Source organism: Ursus americanus, chromosome 3 (assembly GCF_024610735.1).
Source record: "Ursus americanus isolate L20-20 chromosome 3, mUrsAme1.1.p, whole genome shotgun sequence".
In the NCBI taxonomy this organism is placed as follows: Eukaryota; Metazoa; Chordata; class Mammalia; order Carnivora; family Ursidae; genus Ursus; species Ursus americanus.
Genome location: NC_142129.1, coordinates 93,461,432 through 93,483,058, shown reverse-complemented (window position 1 = coordinate 93,483,058; position 21,627 = coordinate 93,461,432). Strand labels below are relative to the sequence as shown.

The 21,627-nt window shown below is 55.5% G+C and overlaps 2 protein-coding genes across 4 annotated transcripts in view; both read left to right on the top strand.

Annotated features, from left to right (window-relative positions):
- Window positions 1–2,689, top strand: part of GCK (glucokinase) — a 39,399-nt gene extending 36,710 nt beyond the window's left edge. For all 3 annotated transcript variants that reach the window (XM_045793536.2, XM_087861220.1, XM_045793535.2), the window contains exons 8-10: window positions 469–624; window positions 1,142–1,375; window positions 1,644–2,689. In XM_045793536.2, coding sequence (XP_045649492.1) covers window positions 469–624; window positions 1,142–1,375; window positions 1,644–1,788 — 535 coding nt within the window. In that variant the 3' untranslated portion in view covers window positions 1,789–2,689. The remainder of the gene's footprint in view (window positions 1–468; window positions 625–1,141; window positions 1,376–1,643) is intronic.
- Window positions 2,690–4,532: 1,843 nt separating this feature from the next.
- On the top strand, window positions 4,533–6,902 carry MYL7 (myosin light chain 7). The gene is made up of 7 exons (XM_087860632.1): window positions 4,533–4,568; window positions 4,803–4,916; window positions 5,108–5,183; window positions 5,476–5,580; window positions 5,943–6,021; window positions 6,153–6,201; window positions 6,734–6,902. The coding sequence occupies exons 1-7, from the start codon at window positions 4,566–4,568 to the stop codon at window positions 6,833–6,835; spliced, it is 528 nt and encodes a 175-aa protein (XP_087716758.1). The 5' UTR covers window positions 4,533–4,565; the 3' UTR covers window positions 6,836–6,902.
- Window positions 6,903–21,627: the final 14,725 nt, after the last annotated feature.

The window sequence follows — 21,627 nt, the reverse complement described above, 5'->3', positions numbered from 1 at the left end:
ATGGCTATCCTAATTAACCGCCTAGCGACCCGGCTCATGCTAATCCCTTCATCAGCTTCGTCTTTGGCCCTCAGAAACCTCCACTAGGTCAGTAGGATTCAGTGTACTTAGAGATGAAAATGCAGAGGCTCACAGAAGCCCAGCTCGGCAGATTCCGGGAGCCCAGGGCCCCAGGCAGGCCACCAGTCCTTCTGAGTCTCAGTTTCCGCAACCATACGGGGCAATGAGAACTGCACCCATCACGCGGCCGTGGGAGGATGCAGCGGGCTCAGCGCAGGGCCCTCGTGAGGAAGGTCGCAGCCTAGACCAAAGTCCCGAGGCCCCCGACCGCTTCCTAATCCTAAAATCCTGGTTGATAAATGAGGGAACGGGCACGAACCCAGGTTGGCAAGCAGGGTGTCACCGTGGCCGCGCGTGGGGACCTCCCTGCCGCGGATGACGGGGATGACCCGGCCGCCCTCTGGGCAGGTACGAGAAGCTCATCGGCGGCAAGTACATGGGCGAGCTGGTGCGGCTCGTGCTGCTAAAACTCGTGGACGAAAACCTGCTTTTCCGCGGGGAGGCCTCGGAACAGCTGCGCACGCGCGGCGCCTTCGAGACGCGCTTCGTGTCGCAGGTGGAGAGGTGCGCTGGGCGCGCTGGGCGAGGGGCGGTGTCCAGGGGGGCGGTGCGCAGGGGAGGGGCCGCGTACACGGGGAGGGGCCTGCGCCGCGGACGCAGGGGCCTGGGGCGGGGTTCAGGTGTGGGCGGGGCCCCGAGGGTCCGGAGCGAGGGTCTTGGGGCGGCGTGTGGCCCGCAGGGAAGCCTGCAGCCGGGCAGTTGACGCAGCCCACGCGTCCCCTCCGTGGCTCCCCACCACCGTGGACATCGTCTCACTTCATCCACGCGACAGCCCCGAGGCGCGCCAGTGTCGCCCACGTTAGAGCGGAGACCCTGGGCTTAGAGAGAGGCACAATGACCAGCTAACTGCTGGTCCCTGGCGGAATCGGACCCGCTCCCCTCCGGAGCCCGAGCCCCAAGCGCTTTGCCTGGGTGAGGTGGGCAGGGGGAGGGGAAGAGGCCGCCGCTGTCGGGGTTGGGCTGGCCCGGGGCCGAGCGACCCTCCAGCGACGCCCTCCCCCCGGCCGCCCCCGCCCCGCAGTGACTCGGGCGACCGCAAGCAGATCTACAACATCCTGAGCACGCTGGGGCTGAGGCCCTCGGCCACCGACTGCGACATCGTGCGCCGCGCCTGCGAGAGCGTGTCCACGCGCGCCGCGCACATGTGCGCCGCGGGGCTGGCGGGCGTCATCAACCGCATGCGCGAGAGCCGCAGCGAGGACGCGATGCGCATCACCGTGGGCGTGGACGGCTCGGTGTACAAGCTGCACCCCAGGTGAGAACACGTGGTCGCCTGCCCTCTCCAGGGGCCCAGCGGCCCCTCGCTGGCGCGCGTCTGGAGGGCGGAACGCGAGCGGAAACCAGCACTCCGGGGCCCCAAGGGTTATTCCTTCGTCCCCGCCCTGGGCCCCCAGACCAGGAGGAGGGAGGGTCCCCTAGGCTTACTCCTCGGCTGCGGGGCCAGCGGGGGCGAGGCGGTCTGGGAGTGCAGGGAGGAGGGGAGTGCAGGGCGGAGCGACGGCAGCCCTGCTTCCCCTGCTCAGCTTCAAGGAGAGGTTCCACGCCAGCGTGCGCAGGCTGACGCCCAGCTGCGAGATCACATTCATCGAGTCGGAGGAGGGCAGTGGCCGGGGCGCGGCCCTGATCTCCGCGGTGGCCTGCAAGAAGGCCTGCATGCTGGGCCAGTGACAGCGGAGGCCACCAGGCAAGGAGGAGGCAGTGGCTCGCTGGGGACTGGCTCCCCACAGGTGCCCCCAGCCTCACCCAGGAAAGAGGGCTCTCTTTGTAAGGACCCTGGATGCCTCCCATCCCCACTGCCACCGTGAAAGATGGGGAAAGGCCCATGGAGGATTTCGGGGCCACCAGCAGACCTCTTCTCTCAGAGGCGGTTGGTGGGACAGCCCAAGGCCCTGACTGGTTTGGGGGCTGAGGTGAGCAGGCATGGAGACCCCCAAAGTCCCTCACCTGTCTCGCTGGAATCAAGGACGCAGAAGGGAGTTGCTCACTCAGGACTTTGGTGCATTTCCGCACTGCCTCCTCTTGGAGCCTTCGGCCTGACTCAGCCTCTCCTGGGCCCTGCTCTGGGAGGGTGCTGTGCTCTGGACCTTCCTCCTGCCTGGGAACTCAACCCACTGGGGAGGCAGCCCTGCAGACCTGGCCAGACCTAGACCGGGGTTCTTGCCTGGTGGGGACCAGGAAATGGGAGAGGACCACCTCCACGGTGGATGCTGCTTGGGCCCTGAGACCTGGCGATGGTGGCTTTTCTGCTCTCCTGTAGCCATCCATGAGTGTGGTTCTGGAAGGGACCCTCCCAGGTGGTGCAAGACACAGAGCCCCCAGAGCCCCTCCCTGCCCAGAGGGACACAGGATGAGGAAACTCCCCCTCACACCCCCAGGCAGGCCTGGGAGCACCTCGGTGGTCGAGTCCTCGGCTCCCGCAGGGCTGGCCTGGAAAGAGATGTCAGCACTCAGCACCCAAGGGACCACCCGGGCCTCTCTCTTCTCACCAGACCTCCATGTACCACACCAACCTCTCATGCCCAACCTGGGACTGTGTGTTTTTTTAATTAAAAGTTTTAAAAGTTCAGAAGATGGTCTTGACCAGTGTTCTTTGATCTCTGTGCACAAGGGCCGTGGGACAATATGGAGACGTGGTCACAGGCGCACAGACGCTCCGCAAGTCTCAGTGTCTGGGAATTCGCCATCCCCTCCGGCCAGCTGTGTCGGGGAGCGTGCAGGGACACACAGGCTGTAGGGAGAGAGGCGGCATCGGCGGGAGGGTGGTCAGACGCATGGGACTAGCCCCGGGCCCCGGCTGGCCGTCTGTGGGATGTGTGTGGGGACCCATGGGCTCCGACAGCCTCCCGGAGTGCCTGGGAAGGAGCTGGGGGCCGGGGTGCTGCTCTGGGAGGTGGGACAGGGCTGGGCTCAGCAGGGGCCCCCTTGGAGCCACTTGGGTTGTGACAGTGACGGGAAGGGGATAGGGATATACGAAATCACATGATTGCCGAGGTCCTTCCGGATGCTCCTGGGTGACTGCCTACTCTGAGTTAGCCAAGCCGAGGGCCTAGCGCCACCTCTCAGCTCCGCCCCGTTACACGTCAACACGTTTGTGGGATTAGAACAGGCGCTTGCTCTTCAGTGAGAGGAACGGCCCAACAGCGACTGTCACTGCGTGGACTGTTACTTCATTCAGAACTTAATCCAGAACCGTGGGTCTGAGATGTTCCCTCGTTTTTCCGGGTGTCTCATGTGGGATCGGGTCAGATCTTTCTAGTTCTCTTGAATCTCAGTTATGCATTAGAAGGTTGTGCGAGTGGCCGGTTACTCCCTCCGCAGTGCTCGTGTTGTGGCATTTGTGCTGGACCCCATTTTGACGTAAACGACTTCTTAGCTGTTCTTTACCTTCAGCTCCGAGAATCCTATTGATTTTTAAAGTTCTCTTTGTGCACAGGTTACACATTTTAGGGATTTCCTTTCAGGAGAGTAAAGGAGGCATTGCCAAACACTTCTCATTACACGAAACAGGCATTGGGTCTCACGGACCATGCAAACTCCTGCTTTACCAGCTGGTCTCTTCATTTGTCCCCCTCCAGGAGCAGGCGACAGCCATGCAGAGCCAGGTTCTGGGAGAGGGAGTGTGGGCAGCCTGTGGGCCCCCTCCTCTGCTCCGGGTTCCAAGAGGGCAGCCAATGGGCCCACAGTGTTTGTTCTAGAAGGTCCCCAGCTCCCATTCCTTCTCTGGGCCCTAAAGGAGGAGGCAAGCCTGCAGCCCGGGCAGAACAGAGGGTGTCTGACCCCTGGCTCCACAGCGGAGCCTCACATGAGAGGCTCACGACCACTTTCATGGAGGTCCAAGGAGAGGCTTGGGGTCCAGGTCATGTACCGTGCTCCACAAGCATCACTCACAGGTTCTGTTGGGGCCACGGCCAGCTCAGGGCTGCCTTCTGCCCCTCTGTCCGAGGAGCCAGAGGCCAGGGCCACTGTCCACCCAAACTTCTGGGAATCCCTGGGGGACTCCAGCCAAAGACCATCCTTGGGACCACTTACTGCCCTTCCCAAGCCCTGTAGAGGCCCCAGGCCAGTCCTCCGAACGCTGTCCTCTTGGACTGGGCAGGTCTGGGCTGGACCTGCAGGAGGGACACTCAGATGGGGGTAACAGGGGAGACTTCTCATTCCTGGGGATATCTCATTCAGCACCCAGAGTGGCGAGAGCTGTGAGACTGTGAGCTCTGCCCTTGGAAGCCGTTGTAGCTGGATGTCCGGATGTTAGACATCAGGGGGCCTGAAGGTCACCAGGAACGTGGCTGGAATCTGCCTGGGGCCCTGTCCTCCCCCAGCCCAGGCAGGGCTGCCAAGTTTGGGCCTGTCTTCTCTTCCTGTCCTTATTTGGCTTTCCAGGTGATAAGGGAAGCATAAAAGGGGATGGGGGCCCCTTGCAGCAACCCAGCTGCCACAGAGAGAAGATGGTGAGTGCCGGGTGGGGTAGCCGGAGGCCAGCAGGCTCCCAGGTGCTGTCCCGTGGGATGGGGGAAGACAGCCAGTGACTTCTGTCCTTGCATTGGGCCTGGAGAGGTAGTCTCCAGAGACAGGAAGAGGACCCTGACCTAGGCTCTCCTGGGAACGCTCCGGGAGTGCGCATGGGAAGGGGGGAGTCTTTGGGGAGCCGGGGAGAGGACCTCTTCCCACCGACAGTGTTGCAGGCCAGCAGGAAGGCGGGGACCCGGGGCAAGGCCGCGGCCACCAAGCAGGCCCAGCGAGGCTCTTCCAATGTGTTTTCCATGTTCGAGCAAGCCCAGATCCAGGAGTTCAAGGAAGTGAGTGCCCCGGCCCCGATGGCCTGGAACCTGGTCTTGGCACCCCACCCTGCATACACCCCCTCATCTCTGTACTCAGTGGTCTTGGCCCCTGTCCTTGCTCCTTCCACCCTTCAGGACCCCTCCCCACCTCCGGCCTTCCCTGGGGTGGGGGCTCTTCCCACTCGGAGACTGTGCCCCCCACCTCGCAGGCCTTCAGCTGCATCGACCAGAACCGCGATGGCATTATCTGCAAGTCGGACCTTCGGGAGACCTACTCCCAGCTCGGTGAGAGCTTCTGCCTTCCCCCTGCTCTGGGGCCTGCTCACAGCGGGGAGCAGCTCTGGGTCAGCCGGCCGGGCTGGTGGGAGGCCACTGAGAAAGCACAGGCCCCCTCTGCCAGGCAGCGCTGGCCTTCCCCCTTCCCTGCTCACACCTCCCTCCCCCTCAGTCTCCTCACACACCCCTCCCCCACTGGTCACAGCTCCCCATCACTTCCCGCTTCTCCACCCCTCTGTGGCTGGGAAGGAGGGGAGGCCGGCCTGAGCCCCACGTCCATCGCGTGCCCCACCCCCACCAGGGAAGGTGAGCGTGCCAGAAGAGGAACTGGATGCCATGCTGCAGGAGGGGAAGGGTCCCATCAACTTCACTGTCTTCCTCACGCTCTTCGGGGAGAAGCTCAATGGTCAGCCTGCAATCTGCCTGAACCCCTCCTGAGCCCCACCTGGATGTCAACTGGACGCTCCCTGGCACTGGCCCACCCAGAGCCTGTGGAGTTCTCCCCTTCCTCCCAGACCCATGGGCACCGGTCACTCCTCCTCCCAGCTCAGCCTCACTCCCAAACCCCGAATCCCAGTCTCCTGGCCAGGCCTGCCCACAAAGAGCGCTGGTCTTGGCCTCTCGGAGCCCCAAGGGACACTTTGTATCAGGAAACATCCTTCCGCCTCTTCTGGGATGTGAAGGGCCCCCTGCGCCCTGGGGTCCTCCTGGGTGGGGGCCAGGGAGGCTGGGGGCACTGGTGCTCACCTGGCTCCCCCGGGCTCCCAGGGACAGACCCCGAGGAAGCCATCCTGAGCGCCTTCCGCATGTTTGACCCCAGCGGCAAGGGTGTGGTGAAGAAGGATGAGTAAGTGAGCGAGCTGGGAAGGGGCACCATGCAGAAGCGCAGGGAGGGAGACCCCCGGTGAGGGTGGCCGCTGGCCCATGGGAGCCTTCATCGCCCCCGTCCCCATCAGACCACCCCTCTGCTCTCCCCAGGTTCAAGCAGCTTCTCCTGACCCAGGCAGACAAGTTCTCTCTGGCGGAGGTGAGGATTCTGGCTCCTCGGACATCCCCCCCCCCCCATCTTCACAGGGCCCTTACCCTGCAGGGCGCCGGGCAGGCCTTGCTGACCCACCACCCTCGTGGGCGCCGAGCACGGCTGTGTGGAGGAGGGCCCACCTCCCTCGAGCCCCGGAGGGTGAAGGCTGTGGAGTCAGAAAGGAGGGGGGTGCGCCAGACTGGGAGAGCTGTGTGTGCAAGGCCCAGTGATGAGAGAGTCGCACTCCAGCATCTGGAAGAGGCTCCGTACATGCAGGGTCAGGGCAGCACAGAGAAGAGACGGAGGCACCCCATCGCCAAGGTGGGCCCTCCGAACCACAGCCCCCTTCAGACCCCCCCTCCACCCCCATTTCCCTAGCCTGCCCAGAGTCAGACAACAGAAACACATTAACTCCGAGTCTGGAGTTTGGAGCTGGGAGTCAGGGCGCAGGGTGAGGGGTCACAGGTGTCCCTCAGGTCATGGCCACTGGCCACCCCAGGCCTCCCTGGCCGGGCTGCCTCTTACCATGCCCCCCCAGGTGGAGCAGATGTTCGCCCTGACGCCCATGGACCTGGCGGGGGACATTGACTACAAGTCTCTGTGTTACATCATCACCCACGGGGACGAGAAGGAGGAGTGAGCCCGGCGCGGCTGGGACTCGGGGCAGCCTGCGCGGCCACCGCAATAAATGCTGCTTCCCAATCACACCTGCAGTGGTGGCCTGTCTGTGACAGATGGGGTGGGGACAGCAGGGGGATCGGAGGGACCCAGACCCCTCGCCAGCTCGGCTCTATCCACCCCACACTGCTCCGCGACGATGGCCTGGCGTAAGCCCATGTACGGAGGAGGACACGTCTCCAGGAGAGCGGCTGGTGGGCTTTGTGCGGCCTCCACCAGGCCCGCGCCAGCCACGTGGTGGGCCCTGTGCTCCGCATCCTGAGGCCACCGCACAAACCTTCTGCCAAGGGCCCAGGTGGGCCTCCCTGCACGTGTGTGTGTGTGTGTGTGTGTGTGTGTGTGTGTGTGTGTGGCAGACGCTGAGGAACCCATTTGAAAACACATGTTTACTTCACAAGCACGGTGCCCCCACAGCACACCAGAGCGTGCAGACTTCCACAGGAAATCGGACCGGGCCTCATGACTCCCGGGGATGGGGGTGGTGGGTAAAAGGTGGGAGAGAGGGAGAGTCTTTCTTTCTGGGGAAAGGACTGTTGGTGTCCCATCCCCCACCTCATCTGCAGAAACCAGGGGCTGGAGGGAGGACATGCCTTTATCCTGGAACTGGAGGGCAGCAGGGAGATATGGGGGGGGAGGGGAGGAGGGAGAAAGGGGCAACCCCTTGCACAAACCTCCCTTCCACCCCACCCCTCCCACAAGCCTGGCTGCAGCCCCCCAGCTGGAAGAGATGGGGAGCTGAACACGTTCCCTCCCTGAAGGCAAGCAAGAGGAAAGGCATTTTCCCCCGAGAGGTGTTCAGTTTTTATTTTTATCTAGGACTTGGCAATTTCAATCACGACATGGAGACTTGAGATTTAAAGTTCTAGCACTTTCTCGTACTTATTTGTGATCACGTTGGTCCTGGGATCGAGCCCCATGTCAGGCTCCCTGCCTGAGCAGGGACGGGACAGGGGAACGGGGACACAACCAGTCCCGCTTAAGATCCTCGATTCTCAATTCGATTCGCACACATGAGTTCTGCTTGCTCAACAAACCGATTTCAGAAAGTAAGGGGTATTATCATAATTTAAGCCTCTGCAGAGAAACCTTGTGAAAGACGCAGCAGACCACGAAGATCACGGGTGTCTTCCAAACGGGGCGCAGCAGAGCCTCCGGTTGGCTCTGCGGGGCCTCTAGGTGACCAACAGCAAGGCCACGGTGCCTAGACCTGCGGCCACATGTGGTCCCCCCTCCTCTGCGGGGGACGCCAGCTTTGCACCTGTTAGGAGAGCAAGTTCCTTCCAGCATCGCCGAACTGTTCCCCCGACCCTGAAACACACGGGTTTGAACTACAGAGAGCCACTTGCAAACAGATTTCTTCCCAAGCAATACAAGACAGCACCACATTTCCTCTTCTTCGTGAGGTTCTTCACATTTCTCTTCTCGGGCTTACTTCACTGCAAGAATATCACACGCAACACGCACAACCCACAGGACACGTGTCGACTGCGCACGTCATCGGCAAGGCTTCCGGCCACCAGCAGGCTGTTAGTACTAAGTTTTTTGGGGGGAGGGACAAAAGTTGTAAGTGGATTTTCAACTGTGGGGGGCGGGTTGGTGCCCCTCACCCCTGCATTGTTCAAGGGCGAGCTGTCTATGCATCTGCTATTTGAATGCCCCTCGGAGCCCCTGTAAGATGTTATTGGTCCCCTCGTGAATTAACGAGTACATAAAATCTGGGTGTTTTTTTTTTAAGATTTTATTATTTGAAAGAGAGAGATAGCAAGAGCAGGGGGAGGAGAAGAGGGAGAGGGAGAAGCAGACTCCCCGCAGAACAGGGAGCCCGGTGTGGGGCTCGATCCCAGGACCCCGGGATCATAACCCGAGCCGAAGGCAGATGCTTCTCCGACTGAGCGGCCCAGGCGCCCTGAGTACATAAAATCTTTAACAGGTGTTCATTGTATATCTGTATGCAGGTCACAATTCTGCTTTTCAAAAAGTTTTCTTTTCCCACCCCTGGTGTAGTTACCTGGTACGGTTAGTCCTTTCTGCACCCAAACTGCCTGTATTAATTAGTTGGGAGTAAACTGAGAGCAGAGTGTTTGTGTGTGGGGGAGACGAAAGACAGAGATGCGGATGCAGGGAACAGACTGGGGACAGGAGAGAGGCCTGTACTGTCCAAAATGGTAGCCACTGGCCACCTGTGCCTATGGAGCGCTTGAAATGTGGTGTGAGCTGAGATGGGATGGTATTCTCAAGATTTGTTGGGAAAAAGAATATAAAATATCTCATTGAGGATTTGCACACTGATTACATGGTGAAATGCTATTTTCGATATATTGGGTTGAAAACAAATACTACTAAAATCAATGTCACCTGTTTCTACTTCCTGGACGTGGCTACCAGGCAACTTTAGATGCCGTCTGTGGCACGCATTTCTGGCTCCCGCTCCCTCACCACCGGACGGCGCTGAGTTAGCTGTGCGGCCGGCCTGCAGTCTCTCGGGCGCCTGGATTCTAACCCAGTAAATGGGTCACGCCAGCGTTCTCTGCAAACCCGGCCCAAAGGAAGCCCATTTTGTTTGGACAGGCTTGCATCTGCTTGTTCTGCAGAAACGAGGGAAGGTTTTGTTTCCAGAGAGCAGAGACCATACAAACAGGCTCACAGAGGGGCCACCTTGTTGGACACACACACCTGAGGGGCTGAGCTCGAGCTTGGAGTCTCAGGGTCTGTAGCCACCTGGGCCTCCCCAAGGGGAACCTCATGGAGGCTGCATCCAAATCCCCCTGACTTCCTGTTTTCCTACAAGCTCTGGAAACCTCATTGCTGTGAGGACCACACCCCCCCCATTCAGGCAAGGCAGTGAGGCTCCTGGTCCTGGGGCGCCCTCGCCGCACTTCACCCACAACCTGCTCAGGGGAGTCCATGAGGAGGCCTCCGGGGCCTCCTGCCCTCACTGGGACCAGAATCTCCCAGGGCTCTCTGGGAGAACTTCCGACAGCTCCACCCCCTTCCTTCACTTCTGCCAGGGGCTCACGTTTGGGGGGGGGGGGTTGCAAGAGAAACACCATTCCATCTCCTCCAGCACCCTGCAGAGCCTAGATGCAAAGGCTGATGTCCCAGCAGCGGCCCAGACCTCACAGGGGGGGCTGGTTGGAAATACAGACTCAAGAGAGACACCCCCCCTCCCCAAACACTTTTGTTCAGGAAGGCCCTTGAGCCCGCTGGGCCTTGGAGTCCCTCAGCTGGGCTCGGAGTGGTGGCAGACAGGGACGCCTGTAAAGGCAAATGCACATTAAAAATAAGACGAAGTTAACACTCCCTGCTGCAAAAAAGGAAACAGATTTTCTCCTCCCTTTCTTAGCACATTCTCTTTAGAAAACGTGTAAGTTCTGTCCCTCTTTTTGCCTCCATCTATTTGACAACTAAAGAAGCTTCTGGCCAGTTCTACAACCCAGGTAGAGCCCCGAGCAGCTGGGAGCCGCCTCTCTGAGTTTTCCCAGTTTCCTGGGAGGGTCAGAGCCTCAGGCACAGGGACTCCAGCGAAGCCTACTTCTGGCCCTAAAGAGGGGACAAGTGTGGTTTTCCGGACGAAGGCAGTTAGCAAACCCAGGTGCCTGTGAGTGGTCGGTGCCCTCCCCGGAGAACCCTGTGGAAGGGCTGATCGGGCTGTGAACAGGCAAGACTCCTGGTCACTGGGATCTCTCAGCCGCTGCCTGTGATGAGTGCTGAGCTCTGGTTTAATGCTTATTCAGTGACTTTGGTGGAGAGGTTTTCTGTGTCGGGGGATTCTGTTTTGATTGCCTCCCCAGCTGGGCAAGCAGCTCTCTCCCCCAGAGCCGCAGGCTTGCCGGCTGGGTGGCCAGGGAGCTCCTGATTTTGTCCTGAGATCCCTCAGCCCCCCCGCCCCCCCTCCCGGGCTGGGCCCTGCCCCCACGCCACCAGAGCGGGGGAGTGGCAGCCGTGGAGCACACATCCTGCTCCAGGGTCACACCACTGATAAAGCTCAGGACAGGACACGCGGAATCTGTCTGCCGTCTGCCGGCGGCTCCAGGAGGCGTGGGCTGTTCTGAGGTTCCTGAGCTGTGGCCGTCCCCTCAGTCCCCTCCGCCCACCCTCCAGCTGACCCACTCCACCACGGGCTGAGCGGTCCACCTTCCCAGTTTGGGCGGGAGGGTCTGTGAGACCAGTGCTGGGGCTTTGCCCTGAAACCCTGCAGCGAAAAAGCAGGGGACTGTCGTCATGTAGAAAAGACTAGTAAATAACAGGTCCAAATACCCTGGCGTCTTCTCTGCAGCGAGCCTTCTGGACTCTGCTGGCCTGACAGGTGGGGGTTGTGGACATACAGAGGCACTGCTCTGGAGAAGGCCCTCTTGGAGGCTAAGGCACAGGCCTGGCTCCGGTCTCCCTCCCTGTGTGCGTGCATGACCTTGAACGCCCCTGCTCTGGGACTCGGTTTCCCCCTCTGTGCAGGAGAGGCTGGACTGACACTCACAGAGCAGTCCGGTGCCAGGCTGTGCCGAGTGCCTCTGTGAGCCTGCGGCCCCCTTCTCAGGCTCACCTGCTGGTGGGTGTGACCAGGCGGGTGTCAGGACCCGCAGCGTGCAATAGCTTCGTCTCATGTGCCCTCCTCCCCCTGCCTCCCTGGACCATGGCTGGCACGTGATCCTCAGGGCGTGGTGACCCCCCTCCGACAGCGGGGGGCACCGTGCCACACCTAGAGCTCCCGTTCATCTCTAACACGACGAGAAACTAGCTTCTGTGTGACCGAAGCCCTGTTACTTGGAGTTTCTTGTGCTTACAACGAAGCCTAGTCCCAACCAATGCAGTTTGACCGCCACCCCCACCTCACAGATAACCTGAGGCACCCCATGGCCGAGCGACTTGTCCACGGCCACACAGAGCCCGGCGGGTGTGGGTGCCCCTCTCCGGGAGTGTCGACTAGCCTGCTGACACACTGGGTCCCCAGGGGTTGAAAATGAAGATACCTGAATGACACAGCTCTTGACAGCACCCAGCATGCCTTCCCACCTCCCTGCCCAAGGGCAGCCCAGAGTGAGTCCCCACAACGCCAGTTCTAATTCAGGACCATGGGGCACGGCCACAGGGCATGGCCACCGTGACACTGGATTTTACATCTCTGACCAGATGCACTGATGGAGGGACGTGTGGTTGCACAGGGGGATGGGCTGGTGCCCTAGACAGTCTTGGGGTGCTGTCTGCTCAGGGGACCCAACCATTTCCTAGCACAAAGGGGCGGAGTGGCAAGGCCAGCCACAAAGCTGCCGGTCTCAAGAGCCTCCAGGGGGCAGGTCCCCTAGAAGCCACAGGTGGTGTCCACACACCCCCCGAGGGAAGTCACACGGTAGTTACAGGGTCCAGCGAGTCAAGTTTCTGTGGAGCTGCTCCGATCAGAAGTCCCAGCCTGTTTCTCTGCCTGGGAACCCAGGCTGGCTGGGGGCTTGTCGGCCTCGAGCAGCCTGGTGGTTCCGCCCTCACATCTGGGAAGCCAGAGGCCACCACACTGAGACAAAGTCCAGGATAAAAGCCCCCGTGAGGGAGAGGCATGGCCCTCCACCCTTGGGACAGGGACCCCAGTCCCATGCCTATGTCCCTGCTCAGGCGAGAAGAGATGGGGGCTGCCTGCACGCCGTGAGAAACGAGGAACTGACGTTGCTTTAAGTCGGGAAGACATGAGGTGGCTTGTGAAGCGTGTAAGATGAGTGACACACCGGCTTATGCTCTAACCTGCTGAAGACAGATGGATGTCACCAAATCTTATGAAGCAGCAACCCCAAACTGAGATTCTTGCATTCATTTTAACCTTCCATTGTAGGAATGGAGGCCGGCTCCAATAGGGTCACCACTCACAGACACTCCAGACCACTGTGGGTTTTGATTAGACTTACTGGGACCAGTGCCTCTGATGGAGGGCCCAGACTAGAGGGGGCTGAGCCAGAAGGTGCTAGAACAGTCCCGATGGCAGCCAGGGTCATGGCGCCTGAGCCTCCGTCTGGCGTCTGGCCTCCCTCGCTTCAGGCCCCAAACAGGCGGCCCCTCCCCAGGAAGCCACCTCCTGAGTCAGGTCTGGGCCGCTCGGCACCCAGCGGGTGCCCGGCCCAGCCTGACGGAGGTCAGCCTGGCTTCCCAAGAGCAACGTGGGGACAGGGACGTGCCCACCTCTAGCACCACGCCTGGCACGCGGCAGGTGCTCAGGGGGATGTGTGGTGATTGAATAGGGTGGTATTATGAATCTCCAGACTTCTGGAAGCTGAGACCAGGAGCCTTTGTGGACTCTGTGGGTCCAGAGACTTCTTTTCCGCAGCCTGAGGTGGTCTGTGTCCTGCTGTTTCCCTGGGCCCTCCCGCTTAGGGGGTGGCTGCAGAGAGAAGAGATGCCCTGCCAGTTCTTCTCCCCACCGCCCCCATCCCACTGCACCCTCCCTGCCCTGTCTCCCCCACCCCAGGGGTCTGGAACAGCCTCTGACCTCCCGCCTGCTGCCGGCCCTCCTCACCATCTGGGGACCGTCCCCACAGGGATGTGCTGCTGACGCGCAGAGCCACCTGGCACCAAAATAGAACTTTGTCACCCCGGCCTGCCCTGCTTCACGTCAGCAACACCTCCACCATCCCTCTCCCCGACCCCCTCCTCACTCCCTGCCTCCTCCTCCTCCTCCTCCCCTCCTGTGCCCCTCTCCCCAGTGCCGCCCCGGACCTGCCAAAGTGCCCCGGTCAGCCCAGCTGCGGCCTGTCCCGCCGCCCCCCTGCCAGGGCTGACTGGTCTGGACCACCTGGAGTTCCTGCCAGGCTCCATCCACAGCCCCCTTGCTGGGGCCCCCAAATGGGGACCCTGTGTTGGGTCACAGGTGACTGGACTGGAGGGGTCATTGATCCCAGAGGGACAGAGACCTCCCCGCCATCCTGTCTAACTGGCTCAGAGACACCACTCTCCAAATTGGGGGGGGGGGCGGAATCTCTGACCTTGGACAGCAGAGCCACACACTGTCGCCCAGCCCCATGGCTGCAAGGCTGCCCTCGGAGAGCCAGCACGGTCTGTAATAAACCTTACCAGGTTCCCCCCTCTGAACCTAGTCCCTTTGAGAGGCACTCACTCTTTTCTCCTCAGTCCCTCTGCCCCTACTCAATTACTAAGTTGAGATTCCCCAGGAAAGTATCGTGCCAGAATTCCTTTCTCCCCGGAAGGGGAAGATAATTCTGGAATCTGACAGTAGCTATCAAAATAGCCAACCAGGGGAATTCAATGACCCTCTGATGTCTTTTGTTTGCTCTGTCCCTGGCGGGACCATAGCTGAGTCTCGGGACACCGATCATTTAGTCCTATTGGATCGGCTACCACCCTCTTTCTGGGCACAATTCTCAAATGATACTGGTAAAAACCACAGCGCACCTGCCAACAAGATTCAGATAGATCCCTCAAAACCTCTCCCTAGAATTAATCAATGCCCTCTAAATAAAGAAGCCCTTTGGGGCATCAAGCCCGTGGTGGAGAATTTTGAGGCTCAGGGCCTCGTGATCCCCTGTACTAGTCCCTATCACACCCCTACATTATCTGGGAGGAAACCCGATGGCCGGGGACAGAGCTCTGTCCGTGACCTCTGATGCAGTAAGTAACAGTGTCACCTGTCAGGCCCCTGTTGTTCCTAACTCCCATGTGCTGCTGGTACCCATTTCCACTGACAGCAAAGTGTCCACGGTAATTGGCCTGTGGGGTGCAGGGTTAGTATTCCAGTCCAGAAGGACAGCCAGGGTCTTTCTGCCTTCACGTGGGAAGAACAGCAGGACGGCTGGGCAGTCATGCCCCAGGGTGACACGGAGGGTCCTTTAAAGGCTGATTTGCATGACACAGAGTTTTCTGCAGGCTCGACTTGGTTACAAAGTGTATAGATGATTGCCCTTCTGCTCCCTTCTCAGACCTCTTCACAGGAAGGCAGCAGCCCCCTGTCAAAATATTTGGCCTGAAAGGGACCTAAAGTCTCCAAAGAAAAAGTGTAGTTTGCTCAAACTCGCTTCCGAGGCCTAGAGCATCTGATCTTGAAGCAAGGACTACATCTGGATCCAGAGGAAACCCTTCACAATGGCTTAACGTTGACACATCACCTTTGGAATCCCTGTGACAATTGACAGAAAACTCCTCTATCCGATGCAGGTGCTTAAGGATCTGCCGATGGTTTTTTTTTTTTTTTTAAGATTTTATTTATTTATTTGACAGAGATAGAGAGCCAGCGAGAGAGGGAACACAACCATGGGCAGTTGGAGAGGAAGAAGCAGGCTCATAGCGGAGGAGCCTGATGTGGGGCTCGATCCCAGATCGCCGGGATCACGCCCTGAGCCAAAGGCAGACGCTTAACCGCTGTGCCACCCAGGCGCCCCTGATGGTTCTTGTCTAAAGGACGAGAATGGTACATATCGCGCGAGTCTGCCACTGCAACTCCTTCCCGAAGTCACGGAGAGAACACCGTTGGCTACGTCAGCCCGACATGCTTACCCGAGCGGGCGTCTGAGCCCAGGGGAAGGCTGCAGACGTTTATATTGACAGCTGGCGTGCCTTTGCAGAGGCTCAGGCCTTGGCAACATCATGGAAACATCGAGGCATCCTTACCTCCGATGGGATAAAATTAAAAATGGCTCCTGGGGGGGGGGCGGCTGGTGGCTCAGTTGGTTAAAGGTCTGACTCTTGATCTCAGCTCAGGTTTTGATCTCAGGATTGTGAGTTCAAGCCCTGTGTTGGGGGACTTTTAAAAAAAGGCTTAAAAAAAAAAGCTCCCCTGTCCAAAGCTTATTAGCTACCACACTTCCGCCAGCCGCTCTGGCTGTCATTAACGTTCCTGGGCGTTCCAGACTCGACTCCCTGGAGGCTGGAGTAAACCACCCCACTGATCTTTCTGCCAAAAACACTGTTCTCAAGCCAAACCTCTGTTGTGGTCCAAAGAGACGTCCTCCCAAAAGATAATTTGGAAAAACTGACAAGAGACGCCCAACAACGGGTCCCGGGAAAGGAAAAACAATATTGGAAATCTAAGAATTTTTGGATCCATAAAAAGACAACTCTGGTTTAGGTCAAATAACAACCTGGCCCTACCAGAAACTCTAAAATTCCCACTACTTACCACTGTACATGCGTTAAACCATTGGTCTACTGACAAAATGGTAGCATTCGTGAACCAGCATTGGTGGGCAAATAGGAATAAGGCCACAAGTGCCTATGTCATTTGTGCCAGCTGGCCGAAGTATAAATCCAGAGAAACCCGTTCAGACAAATGGACCTCATACAGCTTTCCCGTCTCATGGATAGCAATATGTTTTAGTCCCGTTTCCCTTGCTTTCTCACTGGACCAGAGCTTTCTCTTGTAGCCAGGCCGACATCTCTTCCGTGGTTAAACTTCTATTAGAAAAGATTATCCCCTACCTAGGGAACCCCTCTCACTCTTTACGGTTATCAGGGAACCCACAGTCAAGTCTGTGCAGTCTGACTGGCCTTATAATACTTTCACTGTGCATACCAGGCTCAGTCCTCAGGGTTAATAAAATGCACTAAGAGCAGTGTTAGGATGCAAGTGGCAAAATTCGTAAAGACCTTCCAAATACCTTGGCCTAAAGCACTGCTGTTGGCCTCTACATCTCGGATCCGCCCCCTTGGGAGCTCACAGATTCTCATACTTTGAGGCCATCCCAGGGCGTCCAGTACGCTTGGCCCCTGTCTCCTCTGACCCACACTTGATAAAAAAGGAGATGTGCTTTAACATTGCAAAGGCCTAACTGCTCCAATTAAAATAGTCATGCTTTGGGCGCCTGGGTGGCTCAGCCGGTCAAAGGTCTGCTTTCGGCTCAGGTCATGATCTCAGGGTCCTGGGATCGAGTCCCGGATCGGGCTCCCTGCTCAGCAGGAAGTCTGCCTCTCTCTCTCCCCCTACCCCTCCATCCTCTCATGCTCTCTCTCTCACTCACTCTCTCTCAAATAACTAAACAAAATCTTAAAAAAAAAAAATAGTCATGCTCTGGTGGAGCACTCTTCACAGTGCGTCCCCAGGAGACAGGGACCTGCAGCGTCACGCCTCGCAACCTGGAGATTTTGTCTGTTGGAAGAGACACCTCCAGAAAGACTCTTCGGCCTCCCTGCAAAGACCCTTAATCAGGATCTGCTAACCAGCCTCGTGCTGACACACTCCAGGGGACAGACCCTCAGATTCACGTGACGCATCTAAAGAAAGCACCCAGGACGCCATCTGGTGCAGAAGCCTCAGAGGCCGCACGGCAGGGGGTTGACAGCCTCACGAGCTAAAAAAAAAAAACTCCGTTGAGTCTGGAAAACTGTCCTTCAGAAAATGAGGGGAACATGAAGACATTTCCAGATACACAAAAGCTGAGATTTCATCACCACTAGGGCTTCCCTGCAAGAAACGCTCAAGGAAGTCCTTTGGGTAGAAATGAAAGGACCCTGGACAGTAACTCAAAGCCAAAGGAAGAAATAAATGTCCAGTCAAGGTAAAAATACAGGGACAATTATAAAAGCTAGTGTGAAATAGCAATATATATATATAGATAAATTGTTTTCTGCCCCGACTGCTGACACGGAGCTCCTAAAACAAATCCTTGTAATTTCCTAAGTAACCAGAGCACCGGAACATATTTTGTCCTGATATTTGGCCTCTGATGCCAGTTCCTGACACAGAGTTCCTAACTCTCTTGGAATTTCCTGGGTGAAAGGAATGTCTTTTGTTCTAATAAGGGGATTCTGAGTGAGCTCCTGGATAGCTTTAGGGGGAGGGCTGGTCACCAGAAAGATCAAGCCATGCTTAGGAGCGTGGAGTGTTCAGCCCTGCCCACCCCCAACCTCTGGGAAGGGGAGAGGGGCTAGAGAGTGAGCTGATGATTGATCATGCTTAGGTGAAAAAGTCACCATATAAATCCCTAATGTATGGGCTTCAGAGAGCTTCGAGGTCAAGGAGTACATCCACGTACCAGGAGGGTGACACGGTCCAACCTCACAGGGACAAAAGCTCCTGTGCACGGTCCAGCCTCACAGGGACAAAAGCTCCTGTGCTCACGATCCTTCCTGACTTCACTCTATGTATCTCTTCATTTGGCTGTTCGTTGGTCTCCTTCGCCATATTCTTTTGGATGATAAAATGGTGAACAGAAGTGCTTCCCTGAGTTCTACGAGCCATTCTAGCGAATTATTAAACTCAAGGTTCAGGATTGTGGGAACTCTGATTTACAGCTCATTGGTCAGAAGTATAGGTTACAGCTAGAACTGGAGATTGGCCGCTGAAGTGGGGGCGGTCTTGTGGGTCTGAGCCCCTCCTTGTGAGATCTGACAATAACCCCAGGTAGATGATGTCAGAATTGAAGCGAATTATGGGACACTCAGCTGGTGTCACAGAGAATTGCTTAATGTGTGGAAAACCCATACATCTTATGTCAGAAGTGAATGTGTGATAAAGGAGAAACACAGAGGAGTGTCCTTCCCACTCAGCTAGTAGTACTGTACTTGGTTTGTAATTCCATCCAATGGTCCATAAATCCACCAAGTGGGATTTATTTCCGAAATGCAAGAATGGCTGGACATATGAAAATCAATCACTGTAATACACCACATTAACAGAAAAAAAAGGGCCACATCATCATCTCGACTGACGCAGAAAAAGTACTTGACAAAATTCAACATCCTTTCATGTGAAGAAAAAAAACCCCACTCAACAAACGAAGAATAGAGAAAAGTACCTCAGATAATAAAATACAGACATGAAAGACCCACAGCCAACATCAAACTCAATGGTAAAAGACTTAAAGCTTTTCCTCTAAAATCAAGAAGACGAAGATGTGTGCTTTCACCAACATAGTACTGGAAATCCTAGCCAGAGCAAGTAGGCAAGAAAAGGAAATAAAAGGCTTCCAAATTGGAAAGGAAGAAGTAAAACGATCTGTTTGCATATTACATGATCTTATACGTTGAAAACCCTAACAATTCCACTAAACACAAACACACATGCATTAGAATAAATGAATTCAGCATAGTAGGTTGCAGGACACACACAAAATCAACATACAAAAATCAGGCGTATTTCTATACACTAACAATAAACAATCGGAAAATGAAAATCTTAAAATCCATTTACATAGCATCAAAAAGAATAAAATACTTAGGAATTAGCATAACCAAGGATGTGAAACACTTGTACACTGAAAACTAAAATACACCGCTGAAAACAAATAAAGACAGCCTCTCTCATCCTCCACTCCATCTTCCTGAAAACCTCCACGCCATGAGAGCCAAGTGCAGGAAGAAGCAAGCACTCAGTCTGAAAAGAGAAAGACGAAAGAGGAGGCCAAGGTCCAAGTAAACCGCTAGCTTGTGCACCCATGGAAGCCACAGGAGCAGAAACAAGGAAAGCCGGAGGCCAGGGACTCTGGTACCAATCATTGGACTGCACATCTACTTTCTAGAGCTTGAGTCAATGAATCTAGGACATCCATCACCATCTGATTGCAATGACCACCTTTCAAAGACCCACCTTGTTCATACCAAAACAGTCCCTTTCAGTCCTTTGTTCTGGACCAGTGACTTTCAGGACTAATTCTGTTTTCATTTGTGGCTGAATGTAACACGTGTACAATCAATCATCTCTTCTGCTGTCTCAGCTGAAGGAAAAAAACAACTAAGGACATAAGTGGAAAGACATTCCATGTTCATGGATGGGAAGATTTAATATTGTTAAGGTGCCAGTAGTACTCAAAGCGATCTACGGATTAAATGCAATCCCTATCAAAACTCTAATGATATTTTTTTGCAGAAATGGAAAAAAAACCCTTCCTAAGATTCATATAGAATCTCAAGGGACCCCAAATAGCCAAAACAATCCTAAAAAAGAACAAGGTGGGAGGACTCACACTTTCTGATTTCAAAATCTACAACAAAGCTGCAATAATGAAAACAGTGTGTTACCCGCATAAAGACAGACATACAATGGGGAGCCTGGGTGGCTCAGTCATTAATCGTCAGCCTTCGGCTCAGGGCGTGATCCCAGGGTCCTGGGATCGAGTCCCGCATTGGGCTCCCTGCTCTGCTGGGAACCTGTTTCTTCTCCCACTCCCCCTGCTTGTGTTCCCTCTCTCGCTGGCCGTCTCTCTTTCTGTCAAATAATAAATAAAATCTTAAAAAAAAAAAAAAAAGACAGACATACTGGCCAGTGTAACAGAGAGCCCAGAAATAAACCTTTGCATGTGTGGTCAAATGATTTTTGACAACGATGCCAAGACTATTCAATGAGAAACGGATAGTCTTTCCAACACATGGCATTGGTAAAACTGGATATCTACATGCAAAAAAATGAAGTTAAACCTTTACCTAAAGCCATAAAAAAAAATTAATCCTACATGGATCAAAGACCTAAACCTAAGAGCTACAACAATAAAACTCTGAGAAGAAACCATAGGGGGCAAACTTCTCGACATTGGATTTGGCAGTGACTTTTTGGATATGACATCAAAGGCACAGGAGACCAAAAAAAGAACAGAGTATGATTGGACTGCACCAAATTAAACTGTGTACGTCACAGGACAGGGTCAGCAGAGTAAAAGGCAACCCAGGGAATGGCAGAAAATATCTGCAAATTACATATCTGACAAGGGACTGATATCTGGAATATATAAAGCGCTCCTAAAATTAAAAAACAAAAATATAGGGGCGCCTGGGTGGCACAGCGGTTAAGCGTCTGCCTTCGGCTCAGGGCGTGATCCCGGCGTTCTGGGATCGAGCCCCACATCAGGCTCCTCCGCTATGAACCTGCTTCTTCCTCTCTCACTCCCCCTGCTTGTGTTCCCTCTCTCGCTGGCTGTCTCTCTCTCTGTCGAATAAATAAATAAATCTTAAAAAATATATATATAATCCAATTAAAACATGGGCACAGAACTTGAATGAGAATTTCTTCAAAGATACACAGATGGCCAACAAGCATAGGAAAAGATGTCCAACATCACTATTTATCAGGAAAATGCAAATAAAAAACAACTAAGGCGGCACTTCATACCCGTTAGGATGGCTATTATCAAAGAATCAGAAAAGACCAAGTGTTGGCAAAGATGTGGAGAAATTGAAAGCCTTGTGCACTGTTGGTGGGAATGTAAGATGGTGCAGCTGCTGTGGGCAAGTGTGGCGGCTCCTCAGATAATGAACCATGGAATTACCATTTGCTCCACCAATTCCACTTCTATCTATATAACCAAAAGTGCTGAAACCAAGGCCTCAACAGATACATGTACACCCACATTCAAAGGACCATTATTCATGATAGCCACAAGATGGAAACAAGCTAAACCACCACTGACGGACTGAATAGATACACACTAATGTGGAATCTATGTCCAAGGAGGTATTATGGGCTCCTAAAAAAGAAAAAAGTTCTGACACATCGTACAATATGGATGTACCTTGAAGATATTAAGTGAATAAACCAGATACAAATACAGACAAATACTGTATAACTCCACTTCTGCGAGGTACCTGGAATAGGCAAATGCATGGAGACAGAAAGAAGACGAATTGATAGGGGGTGGAGGGGAGTGGGGAGCCGGTGTAACGGGTGCAGAGCTCCAGGGTGGGAAGATGAAAAGGAGACGGATGCTGGGCATGGCTGCACAACACTGTGAATGCACATAATGCCATTGAGCTGTACACTTCATGAGGGTTCAAATGTCTTATGTCATACAGATTTTACCAGGATAAAGAAAAACACATTAGTGAGCATCATGGAAGGCC

Excerpts from the sequence above, each read along its gene's own strand:
- MYL7 (XM_087860632.1), top strand. Across the intron at positions 5,184-5,475 it reads GGAGACCTACTCCCAGCTCG|GGAAGGTGAGCGTGCCAGAA; the intron begins GTGAGAGCTTCT and ends CACCCCCACCAG. Across the intron at positions 6,202-6,733 it reads ACAAGTTCTCTCTGGCGGAG|GTGGAGCAGATGTTCGCCCT; the intron begins GTGAGGATTCTG and ends ATGCCCCCCCAG.